Here is a 12,545-nt window from a genome sequence, read left to right as displayed (position 1 = left end):
TACTGGGTCGGGCGCATTCTGTCTAATATCTGCCACGAGGCTAGATCTGGACTCGCGTTGGTCAAAATATCCTCGACGTGGACCTTGAGGCGGGATTTGAGGCTGCGCCGACCGGCTGTACTGGTGATGATGATGAGTAGGAACATGAGATGGAGGAGTAGACAGTCCCGTCGAAGTGAGAATGGCGGGTTGCAGACCGGAACCCGTGAGTGGCGGTGCTGCTTGGGCCAAAGTCTGGAATCGGTTAAGCTGTTGTGGATGTGGAGACGAGGCTGTGGGTAACTGCGAAGGAATAGGGGGCGAGTGTTCCATCTCTACATCACTAGGAGTGGGCGCAAGCGTACGAGGCTGCGCGTGTTGCATCGCATCGTACTTGCGCTTCACAGCTGCCGACGGCGCGGGCAGAGACCCGAGGTCTTCTCCCCGTTTTCTCCTCTCATCCGCAAGTTGGGCAGCCTGGACGAGTTCCGGATGGCCCCCTGACTCGGTCTTGCGGGTAAACTCATTTTTGACCTGGTGTTGGTGAGCAATCGATGTGTTTAAGCTCTCTCGTCCATGTTGCGTATTTACCATTGCAGCGGTCTTCGTCCCCATCTGCCTCGAGATGGCAGGCCAGTCGGTGCCGAAATAGGCCACGTAGTTGCGGAAATCAGTCAGCTCGTTCACGGACCAGTAGCTAGACATGCCGCCGGCGCGAGAACTCTGACCACGTACGGGCTTGGGCCTGTCCAAGGGTCCCGCAGATCCGGTAGGCGCGAAGATTCCATCAGCCGGGTGACCCTGGCCATCAGACTGGTACAGACCCTGAAGTTGCATTCGAGCTCCTTCTTCGGCCTGTGATTGCGCAAGCCTCATGGCCTCCATACTGCCATCTGCTTGGAACACGTCACTGAATTCCCTTTCGATCTTCTGTGGCGATGCTGATGGAGCAGGCGCAAGTTGCTGAGCTCGACCTTTCCTGCTACCTTTTTCTTTGGCGACTCTTTGTCGCTTTGCAGGCTTCTCAGTCTCGGCCGTGTCGCCTCTTTGCGAAGCACCTCTCTGCCGACCGGGAGTCGGCGCGGGCGTAGATTGATCTGGGTCCACCAATTCCCTGTCGCCGAAGGTTGGAGCAGCAGCACGTCGTGGCCGACCACGTTCAGTCGTGACCGTGCCCTCTTCGCCTTCCGGCTGGTCTGCGCTCGAAAAAGGTATCCTCGTCTTTCTTGTTGACGACTTTGCCGCTGCCTTGCGAGGCTTCTTGCGACCGCGCGTTGGCGCTTTGTACTCACCGTTCCACTTGGTAGCGTAGTAATGGTTGATGCACTCCCTGAAGGTGCGACCGGGGAGTTTCTTGGCGATCTCGCCCCAATCTTTCGGCGTTTCATGGTAAGCGGTAACGAGTTGTTTGTGCTCCTCTGGGGTGAAGTCGTCCTCTGGCGGCTCAAATCCAAACGTAAAGATGCCAGGTGCAGGCTCCCGGAGGCGGTTGGTATTGCGAAACTTTCGCCTTTTCAATTCGTCGGCTGACTTCATGTCCGGGATCGGCGCCTGGCCTCCAAAGAACGGATTTTTCGCTTCTTCTTCGCGACGTTGCTTTTCTTTCCGCTCCTCTTCTAATCTCAAAGACTCCTTCATAATGTTCTCCAAATCGTAATCAGTCACATGACGCTGCCTGATCACTGGTTGTGTGCCAGTAGAGACTTCGCTGGGAGAGACGGCGGCTTCTTGCTCTTCGGTTTTTTCCTTCTCTTCGCGTGCAGCAGCCTCTCTTTCCCTCAGAGCAGTCTCCAGAGCCCATTCTTTGTACTGTACCCTGAAATCATGCATAAGCCTGACATGCAGATCCTGTTCCGCTTGATGCGTTTGCATCATCTTCTCCTTGATTGCGGCCATGATGTTCGCCTTGTGGCCTACATCTTGATCTGGGTCTGACAGGGGAGTAAGAGGCCCACGGTTGAGGTATGGCAGTGAGCTAAAGTCCTCAGCGGACTCATCTTCTGAACTCTCGGATCCACGGTCTCCCTCAACATCGGCGGCATCTTCCATTGCCACGTCACCATCGGGACCCTCGTCTGCAGTGGGTGTAGGAAGCTTGACTGGTCGAGGTTCTGGCTCAGGTTCTGTGACCATCTCAGGCTCGCGCTCGGCAGGAACAGGCATTGGCTTCTCCTGCTCTTGCTTTTCTGCCTCTGCCTCTGCTCTGCGTTCTTCTTCGACCGCGGCTTCGAGCTCTTCTCCGATCTTTTCAATCTTTTGCACGGCAGCTGGCAACCCAGGCTCTGGCTCAGGCTTCGCAGGTTCCGGTCGGGGTAAAGCATTTTCAGAGACCCGCGATAGCTTCGATATTATCTTAAGCGGCGCGGAAGACCGAAGGCTCTCGTCCTCGAGGTTCTTGAGTCGCGACTCCAGGCGAGCCTTCTCTCGCTCGTACTTCTCTTTCTCCTTTGCAAAAGCCTCCTCATCGTCCAGATCCATCTCATCGTCTTCTTCTGAAGTCTCGTCGGATACTTGTGACTCGCGCGTATGAAGCGATACAGTTTGTATTTTCAAGGAGGATTGCTGTGGTTGTGATGTAGGCCGCGCGACATTGTCGGGAACGTCGAATGAAGAGTTTCTCCGTGCCGCAAGTAGTGCTACATTGTCACGGGGTCTTACTTCACCAGCAGATTTCCTGCGCTGGGCAAGTAGATCGCCGTTTGGTGGAGTTCGCGAAGTGGGCCTGCTTGCCGGAGAAGGTACATTAAAGGCTGGAGACCTGGGCCTGGAAGGAACAAAAGATTTGTCTTTCTCGTCACCTTCGACATCCCGCTTGGCAGGAACCACAGGCACAGGTGCTAGGCCACGAGGGTAGCGGGGCGCGTCCGGACGAATCCATTGCAGATTGCGGCCGGGGACGCCCATCATCGGCGGTCTAGGAGCATTGAGCGATGAACGGTCACCTTGTGGGAAAAGTGCTGCTCTGGGAGCTACTGGAGGGCCTCGTTCAGCCTTAGGACCGGTCGGAATAACTGGGCCAGGTCCGCCAGGTCCTCTTGGCGAAGTGCTGAAAGGAGCTGACGCTCTTGGACCAAGTGGAACATTTGGCGGAGGCACCGGAGGAGCGATTCGGCTATGGGCTTGCTGGGGCGAAACGAGACCACGCGGACCCGTTGGGGGAACGGCATTAGGTGGACGTTGCTGCAACGCAGCAGGAGCAGTAGGAGGCTCCCGCGGTGGCGAAGGAGGGCGCGATCTGGCTGGAGCTTCTTGGACTTCACTAGGTGGGCGGGCAGGGGCAGCGGGAGGTGGAGGTGGAGGAGGAACATTGTCCGGTTTCGGTTTCGGTGGCTCTTTGACAGGGCTACTTGGCGTTTGTATGTCGATTGAAGGTTTCTCGGGGATTCTTGTCGCTTTGGGCCCGGTTGGAGCTGTCGGTGGAGCAGAAGACAGGGCCTTTGGCGCGCTGGGTGGGATCTTGGGTCCTGAAGGCGGACCGGAAGCGGGAGGAACAGGCTGCTGTGATACCGGCGGGGGCCGCCACACGCTGGACGTGGGCGTTGTGAAAGTGGTAGAGGGCTTGTTGAAAGAAACAGAGCCAAACGCAGGCACTTGGGGAGCCTGAGGTGGAGGCGAAGACCCACGAGGCCCGTAGCGATTTTGAGAAGCTTCGGCACGCTGTGCAAGAAGTTTGTCAGACTCTCGATGCAACTCCTTGGCCGAGGCAGGGTCCTGAACTACTGAAGGACGTCTGGCCGGAGGCAGGTCGCGAAAGTCTCTCGTGAGGTCAGCTGTACTGGAACGATCTAAACCACTGGCATGAGAGATCGAAGGATGACGGGGACTTTGATGCGACGAAGAACTTGACGGACCACTGAACCTGTCATTGGCAATGCTGGCCCGTCGAAAGTCAGCCTCTCTAACCGTGACAGGGTCTGGCCGCTTGTAGCGATCAACTTCCCGGTCATCTCTGTAGAGAGGCCTATCGCGCTCGTCATCTCGCCGATCAAACCTTCTGTCATCTCTTCGGTCGATGATGCGATCATCCCTGCCGGTGTCTCTGTCCCACCTGGATCTGTCGCGTGAACGGCTCCGACCTCGGAACGAACTCCTGTCGTCAAAAGAGCCACGGCCCCGGCCTCGGTCGTCCCAGTCGCCTCTTCCACGACCACGTCCTCTGCCACTGAAGCCCCCGCGGAAACCGAATCCACCGGTTGGCGGGTCGGAAAAGTTGGACCCGGCAGAAGGCGGGCCGTCCCTCCTGCTTCCCCTTGCCCGGTCAATATCCAGCTCTCTAGGCGCGAAGGAGTCTCTAGAGTTCCTCGAGTCCCTGTCAGGCGACCGCGCACGTGGCGAGATCGGCCTGTCTCGTCGATCGAAGTGGCGATCCCGATCCGAACCCCGCCAAGATGATCCACCACGGGGTCTCTCAGGACCTTCGCTGAGAGGTGGTGCATCCCTAAGCTCTCTAAAGCCCCCAGTACCCCTTCCTCTAGGCCCTGCAGGAACAAAAGAGCCTCCCCCTGGACCTGGGCCTCGTGATGTATCCGTGAGGGCCTTGGGGCCTCGGGGTACATCTCTACCGGATCCAATGACAGAGTCTGGGTAGGGGCCTCGTCCGGCGATGGAATCGTCGTTACGAGATGAGAAAGTGGAAGCTCTGCGGTCGTTATAGCGTGGCGGCGTTCGGTCGCGAGGTGTGTACCGTTGGTCGCCAGATGGATATCGTGAAGACATAGCGGTCTTCTATCCGCTTTGTTCGTACTCGTATTACTGCTGTTGATGGATCCAGACAAGCATGTAGCATGAATGGTTTCCCAGGGCCCGATTCTGGGAAAACTCTGTTCGAAAAGATAACTGATTAGCGGAGCCATCTTGGCAGGACCGGGGGGTTAATGGAAAAGTATGATATGCATGCTAGGATGTGCTCGTGGAAGGAGAAACAGAGGAGAGGGGCGCGACAGAGCAAGCTTTTAAAGAAACCCAAGGACGCTTGCGTAACCGGGCCGCCCCATGTAAATCCGAAATTTGGAAGAAAGGGTTCACGATTTGAACGTGCCCCATACTTCTCTACCAAGGACTTCATCACCAGGGTTGGTGGTCGACCCGCCGGCGAGGACCTATCGATTCGCCACGATTGCTTGTAACGTGGCCACATTGCATCGTCGAGGGTTGCCCGGGAAACCTCGGAAATAGATGGCGGGGGGAAGATGAAAGAGTGACAGCAACATTGTATCCGTTGGGGGATACTGCGAGAGATCCGAAGGTAACATGGTCCAGATTCACGGGCGGGTCCGTGGAGTAGGCAGGAACAGGCAAGTCTTGACGCAGCAGGAACCATGGTGGTGGTGAAGGAGACGAGGGTAGGAAGATTGTTTCTCCGCGAAAACCAAGGGAAACACAGATCAAGGGAAGTCACTTACAGTCTTGTGTAATCGAGGGTTGACGGGTGTCGAGTGAGAACTGGGATGGAGAATCGGCGCCAAAAATAGCCTAGCGCGAACCCTAATTCTTAGCGCAAAGTCCGTGCTTTGAGGGAGGAACAGCCGCAATGGAGCCCAGCGATCCGAAGGGCAAGGCCAGAACCGGGCTGGCGAGAATCTCGGGTCGCCCTGAACGCTGCGGCGACCGAGACTGGCTCTCGATGAGCGTGGCCTCTACGCGCTTCGGCACACACGGCGCTGGCTGCGGCGGTAATGGACGGATGGATGGATGGAAATGGCAGTGCCTGTCGCGGCGGCCTGCGCTTGACAGCTGGAGCAACGGTACGTCTCGTCGCACCCCGGTTCGATGAGCTTGACGTGGCGGCTTGGCTGCGGCCTGCTGATGGCGGTGTTGGCGGGCGGCGTGCAGTGTCGAGGGCGCTCGTGTGGGCAGCTAGGGCGCACGACGCATTCCGGTGTAGGGTGCAGGTTGCGGGGGCGATGGCGGGCGATGGTGCTGGGGTAGATGGCGTGGTGTTGTTGTGGATGCAGAGGAGATGGAGTCGCGGATGAGGAGACGAGACGAGGAACGGGCATCATGCACGCAAGGTCCAATTTCACGGCCACGCAAATCGAGAACGGTTACGCCGTGCATCCGCCGCCTTGGTGTGCCTTGCTGCTGCATCTGGGAAAGCCCGAGTCGACCCGCAGATTCCAATGCCGCTGGCAGATGCGGCCGCCGTCGCCATTGGCCGGCTGTTGAAGATGTGCTGCGGTGACGCATGGTTGGCCCGACCCGGACAAGGAGCTAAGAGGTTTCGCGGCACGCTTCCATGCACAGCCCGTTGAGGGTGTGTCAGGACTCAGATCGGGGGGCAGCCTCGGCGTCGCGCAGAAGAAACGACGCACACACGGGCGCTGCGGCCCAGCGGGCGGGAAAGGGCCAGGCGACAGACTTGCTGCTGCAGGCCTGCCGAACGCCTGCATCCCCTCGTCCTGGCCTGCCTGAGAATCGCCCATCAGCCCCGGCTGGCAGCGGGCGTCACGCGTGCGACAAGGGGCGGGCCCGAGCGCTAGATCAGCCACGCGCAAAGGGGAGTGGATTGTGGAAAATGCCTGGTGGGCCCGCCGTCGAGGGTCCTTGCTTAGCTAAGGCGGATCGCCTGGCCAATGACGTCGCGTCTTGCGGGAGAATTTCTGTCCATCACGTGTGGCAACACGGCATTTGGCTGGACTTGTGGCGCCCGGCCATGTCTTTCCATTGTGTGCGTGGCATCGTTGCATCAGACGTTTTCAACAAAGCAATCCCGCGAAGTCCACAGGGGCGCGCGTGCTCGTTTTCAGTCAAAGACACCGAGTTCCATGTGGAAAGATGATCATCAGGGGACAGCAGGTACCCCGTAGACAATGGGTCATCTATCGCCTAGGTAGGCTTCTTCCAGCAACTTCGGTGGGAGGTAGACAAAGGTACACGTATCAGACGGGCATGAATGAACGAACGAACGCACCACAAGCTACCTCTATAAACTCCTCCTCCGTACACCCATCATGTGCTAACCTTGGCTGTAGCGTAGAATTACTCCGAACGACTTTTTCCAGCAGCTGGTCTCGTCTATAAAATCTCCGCAAGCCCACAGAGCACAAGTGGCGTCGAGGGACGTGTTGCTTGTCAGGCACTTTGGGTAAGCTGGAGGCCTGGAGGAGGCCACAGAGGCTTGGAGATCGCCAGTGATCAGCCAATGCCTAATCATGCCACGGGGATGCAGGCCGACACGATTGGTGCAGTGCTGAAACACCACATCACGGGCGCGCGTGGAGGCGGGCAGGCTGCAGTGCTGGAGGGCGCGGGGCGCTAGGCCCGGGCGGGTATGGCGCGACAGTGGAGAAGCTCGGGCGAGGCCATAGCTCTCGCGGGCGGGCAGGAGTGAGGCTGCGGGTCCATGGATGGCACTGTACTCTACGTAGCACCGTTGCAGCCTGCCAGATAAATGAACCGCCTCCCGCCTGTCTACCCCCGCGACCGACTGGGCCAGTGTTGTACATGCATGTCGTCTTACGTGGAGCCTCTGACTCTGCTCCGCCGATAAGCCAGGGAGCTTCATCTACCGCCGCCCGCCCTCACCACCCAAACCTCGACCTCCTTCCCTGCCTGTTCCCGTGCTGAGTCACCATGAGCGTCACCGCGAGCAGAGATCCTCCGCCTTTGCTGTTCGCTCAGCGCTCCCCCTCGCCTGCGACATTTGCTGCCTTCCCTCGCAGCAGCCCGCAGAGCCCCCACAGCCCGCGCAGCCCTCGATTCCCTCCCACTGCGCATGCCGAAGACATTCACACGCCCGCCCCTACCGCCTTGCCTGCCTCGCATCAGGAAGACGACGTCTCCGACGACGAAGACGACGACGACGCCTCCGAAGCTTCAGACATGGACGGCACCGCGAGCTCGGTAGGAGCAGGCGAGTCGCAAACGAATCACCAGACTGGGTCCGCGCTCGAGCCGCGTACTCATAACGCGCACGACGCTATGGACACCACGCCAGACATGCCAGGCACCATCCAGGTCGCCAGCCTCGCACAAGCTCCTGGTCTCGTTCCAGCCGCCTCGATGGACGGTGCTCCCGCAGATCATTCCGCTACTCATACTTCACAAACAGGCAGCACACCCGCGCCTGAAGTAAACGAGAACCTCGTCCGTGTGAATTCCCACGGCAGCTCTGTCGACTCCGGCGACAGTCGCCCTGCGTCACTGCCGCCACCTCCACCACCAGCGCCCATTGCTCATCTTGATCCACCTTCGCCAAGAGGTGAGCACGAGGATTCTTCTGACGACGACGAGGACGACATGCCCCGTTGGAGAGAAATTCGTGAGGATACTTCGGTCCCTAGCGAGGATGAGCTGAGGGAGATAGAGGCTGCGGGCGAAGTTAGCGCCTTGGATCGTAAGTCACATATCAACTCGTCAGATAACCCTCTGAGGACTAAATGGTTGCGCAGATGAACACTGGGAAAGCCGCACTTTCACAGCTCTCAATGAGCCGGAGTACACTGCAGGACCGAGTGGCCGCTTCCATTGGACGTTAGATCACTACAACGGCAACAGAGAGAACCCGAACAAGGAATACCTTATGAGATCGCCTGCCGCCAATGTGGGAGGGTATGACTGGCAAATCAAGTTCTACCCCAAGGGCAACGATACGGAGTATCTGAGCGTTTACGTGGAATGTCTCTCTGTTAAAAAGGACGACGATAGGAAAGACAGCGGTCCCTCCAATCAAGGGACTGCGGAAGATGCCACCAAGGCATCGCGTCACGGTGCACCACAACACTTTTTTCAGGAATCTACACCGAAAGAATACCAAGAGACGCCTCTCCCATTACTTACGGATCCAGTTTTAAAGCGCCCTAGCGTCGCAGCGCAAGTCGCTGTCGTCATTTATAACCCCCAAGAGCCGCGCGTCAACTACTACAAGTCATGTTGCCACAGGTTTGGCCCCAACTCCACGGACTGGGGTTGGACGCGCTTCCACGGTCCTTATGAGGATATTCATCGGCGCCATCGAGGCCAGCGGCAAGCTCTGCTTCGGAATGATACTCTATCCTTCACTTGCTACATTCGCGTCGTCGACGACGAAACCGGTTGCCTTTGGGAGCATCATGGCCGGGACAATCGTTGGGACAACTTTGCGATGACCGGACTACAAGGTCTCTGCGATCCTGAGTACAGCACACATGACGGTAACATAATTTCTGCAATCTCATCTTGGATGCTTCTGAGGCCTTTTCGGGAATTCCTCTACAGCGTCACCGTTCCGGATCCAGTCACCGAGGCGCGTAAGCGTCCGAAACCACTCCTTGCTGCACTCCAACGTACTTTGTACAGAATGCGCACCGATGTCCAGCCTGGTTGCGAGGCCATTGATTTGGAAGAGATCTGGGATGCGTTAGAATGGTACGGGTTTGATGAGCATTTGGGGAAACTGGACGTGATCCAACTTTGGGAAATCTTGAGGGCCAAGCTCGAGCTGGAACTGACAGGCACACCGCAAGCTATGAGGTTCAAGGAGCTTTTTGGTCCTGAAAGGGATCGTCTCACCAACCACCCGAGCTATCGTGTACCCGTCAAGAACTGTAACGACATCCAAATTGCCATTGACAAGGCATCAAATCTCACCCACAAGGGTCATCGGCCGCCTGAGATATTGCACATCGAACTTGAACGCCAAGAATTCGACACCAGTTCTCGCACCATGAAGAAGCTCTCGGACAAGGTCGCGTTCCAGGACGTCGTCGATGTCAAGGGCAAAGCTTATGTCTTCTACGGGTTCGTCGCACACAAAGACAGCTTGCAGTCTGGTTCATACTATTCCGTATTACGCCCGGCCGGTCTCGGTGGAAAGTGGTATGCATACTATGATGCCAAGGATGAGAATCGCGTGGTATGCTTGACAAAGAAGGCGGTTGACATGCACGAAGGCGGTGATCCGAAAAGACCGTTGGCATATATCCTTTTGTTTGTCCGAAACGACATCGCATCGGATGCCTTTGCAGGTTCAGAGCCAGTTTGGAACGTGCCGGAATGGCTCAAGCGGTCCTCGGAGGAGGAGTCTAACAGCAAGCTTGCGGAAGGTCAGATGATAGACTTTGAAGTCTTCGACTCACAATCTTTCTTGATGCATCATGGGCCTGGCATGATCGACCCGAACGAACACAAATATCAACGTTTAAAGCTTGCTCGTACCATACACGTTCATCCCACGGCTACGGCAGATGTTATTCGGGCTGCAATCGCCTCTGCCATTGAACGCATCCAGGATCCTCGACAATGCAAATTCTGGTTCTTCGACCATGCCCAAGGTACCTCCCATCGGCCAAACCTGCGGAGCAGCACGACATTCGAGCAGTTTAGTGGCCAGGGCACCGAGATGGGTATGATCAAGTCAGTCGCGAGCGACTACCCTGAGCGTAGGATATGGGTGCACGTGGCGGATCTCCCAACACTACCTGAGCTACCGAAGACTGAATCCAACTCCAATGGCGCGGTCGCGGTACCAGCGGACCAAAATAGTCCAGGCACGTCTCAGGACATTGATCATGCCAGAAACACCACCTCTTCCAATGTTCACGTCGAAGATACCCTCATGAGCGATCCGGACGATGACGATGAAGGCACTGCGGAAGCACCTACGAATGAGCAGATGGACGTGGTGGTTGCCGAGGCTGCTGGGGTCGTGGCTCAGGCTGCCCGCCACCATGCGGACGTTTCTGAGGAAATGGGAGTGGCTGCTGATCTACTGGCTGCGGGAGCTCAAGGAGATGACACAGAGATGGGAGAGTCGGGATCTGTACACACTCACCCTCCGCCACCACCTCCACCAGTAGCGCCACCTGCGTTCATAGGTGAAGACGGCACGGTTTTCAACATCGACGTCGTAAGAGACCCAAGTCAGCCATTTGTCAATCCCTTCGACATCACCGTCCCGCCTCCTCCACCGCCCGTCGCCACGCCACCCACCGAAGAGATCTACTTCTTCCTCAAGACCTTCGATCCTGAGATGCAGCGTCTCAGGTCGACGTGCAGTACCATGGTCAAGAAAAACGAGCATATTGAGCCGTTCATCCGCAAGATCGCCAATTTCCCCGCCAGCATCGCCATCGACATCTATGAAGAAGAATCCCCCACCAGCGCATCCCCGCTTGAAAGCCGTGCCTCGCAGTCTTTCAGTGCCGCCGGCCTGCACAACGCATGCATCCTGATCGCGATGGCGCGCCTCACGGACACGCAGCGCGACGCGCTCGAATCGCGCGGCCTGTTCCCGGACCCGCACGACTACCTGGCCTACGCGACCGCGATGCGCTTCGCACCGACGCCGCCGCTGAACGGGTACTACACTTTGGACCATTTCTCGTCAGAGTGGTACGTCGGCACGCTGGTGAAGGGCAAGATGCACGGGCAAGGCACGCGGTGGTACCACAACGGGAGCAGCTACACGGGCTCGTTCCGGCTGGGGCGGCGGCACGGCCAAGGCCAACTCATCCACGCCAACGGCGACGTGTACACGGGGTCTTTTGCTGGGGACCTTCCGGACGGGCAGGGCTCGCTGGTCGAGGCCGCGTCCGGGAACGCGTATCATGGCGGTTGGCGCGGCGGACGGAGGTTCGGCGAGGGAGTGACGCATTGGCGGCAGGCGGAGCAAGAGGAACGCCTTTGTCGCATTTGCTGGGAGGAGGCCGCGGACGCGGCGTTTTATGATTGCGGGCATGTGGTTGCTTGTTTGGCGTGTGCAAGGCGGGTGGACCAGTGCCCGGTTTGTAGACGCAGAGTGCTTGCTGCTATGAGGCTTTACTTTGGCAACTGAGAGAGGGATGTGAGTGGGGGTGAAGTCGGATGTGTTGGTTGAGTTGAGTTGGGTGGGTTGGGGAAATGGGATAGAGCAGAGCAGATCAGATCAGATCGGAACGGGACATGACGGAGCGAATGGGACTGCACACAGAAAAAACACAAACAACCCAGCAAACAAACAAACAAACAAACAAACAGCACAAAGGGGATAGGTAGGATAGCAGCGAATGGGAGGAGGGAACTACGGACACGGACGCGGACACGGATATCGGGCACGGCACGGCGCGGGATTGGCTGACTTTCATTTTTTTTTTTTTATTGGACTTGGGGTTTCTTGGACTCATTCGGCCATTTTGGACTTACACGGGGTGGAACTGGGTACCTATGAGCATGGACGTGGGGATGGACATGGACATGGCATTGTGCACTGCAATGCACTGCACTGTGCATGGATGTAATCACGAATGAAGCATGACGGCGAATGGAAAGAACGGATATTCAGTAGCCTGGCTTGGCTTGTTCGGTGTCGTTTGGTATGGTGTCGTACAGTACAAACAAACAAACTGCGATGGGATGGATATGCTGGGATGGAGGAATGGTTGGTGCGTAGGGAGGTAGTTAGCGGTATTAGTAGTATTGGTATTGGTATAGGGTTTATTCTTCTTTGCCTGCTTGGTTTTCTTTGTGCGGTTTGTCTGGATGCGTGGTGCGTGAGGTGTTTGTTTAGGTGCGGTTGTGTGTGTTTGCTCTCTACCTGTGCAGGTTAAGGCGTTTCGGGAATTGGATCTATGAATTTAAATAGCGATTTAAGCAGTGCTGGTGATAGAGAA

At 57.2% G+C, this 12,545-nt stretch overlaps 3 protein-coding genes across 3 annotated transcripts in view; 1 reads left to right on the top strand and 2 right to left on the bottom strand.

The window, feature by feature from the left end:
* K452DRAFT_297279 (uncharacterized protein) overlaps positions 1 to 4,695 on the bottom strand; it is a gene marked incomplete at both ends in the record, with an annotated part of 6,867 nt that extends 2,172 nt beyond the window's left edge. The window contains 2 exons of the mRNA XM_033542004.1: positions 1 to 513; positions 571 to 4,695. The exon at positions 1 to 513 is cut by the window's left edge and continues 2,172 nt beyond it. Of these exons, the coding sequence (XP_033398451.1) occupies positions 1 to 513; positions 571 to 4,695 (4,638 nt within the window). The remainder of the gene's footprint in view (positions 514 to 570) is intronic.
* Positions 4,696 to 5,446: 751 nt separating this feature from the next.
* Positions 5,447 to 6,059, bottom strand: K452DRAFT_10151 (uncharacterized protein). The gene has a single exon (XM_033534904.1). The coding sequence runs from the start codon at positions 5,979 to 5,981 to the stop codon at positions 5,616 to 5,618; it is 366 nt and encodes a 121-aa protein (XP_033398450.1). The 5' UTR covers positions 5,982 to 6,059; the 3' UTR covers positions 5,447 to 5,615.
* A 1,492-nt stretch (positions 6,060 to 7,551) lies between these two features.
* On the top strand, positions 7,552 to 11,731 carry K452DRAFT_307666 (uncharacterized protein; the record flags this gene model as incomplete). Its single annotated transcript, XM_033543091.1, has 2 exons — positions 7,552 to 8,314; positions 8,370 to 11,731. 2 exons carry the CDS (start codon positions 7,552 to 7,554, stop codon positions 11,729 to 11,731), a joined length of 4,125 nt encoding a protein of 1,374 aa, XP_033398449.1.
* Between the last annotated feature and the right edge of the window lie 814 nt (positions 11,732 to 12,545).

The sequence above is a fragment of the Aplosporella prunicola genome (genome assembly GCF_010093885.1).
Source record: "Aplosporella prunicola CBS 121167 unplaced genomic scaffold K452scaffold_10, whole genome shotgun sequence".
Taxonomy (NCBI): domain Eukaryota; kingdom Fungi; phylum Ascomycota; class Dothideomycetes; order Botryosphaeriales; family Aplosporellaceae; genus Aplosporella; species Aplosporella prunicola.
Note: the sequence above shows the minus strand (reverse complement) of the source record. Positions and strands in the feature narration are given on the sequence as shown.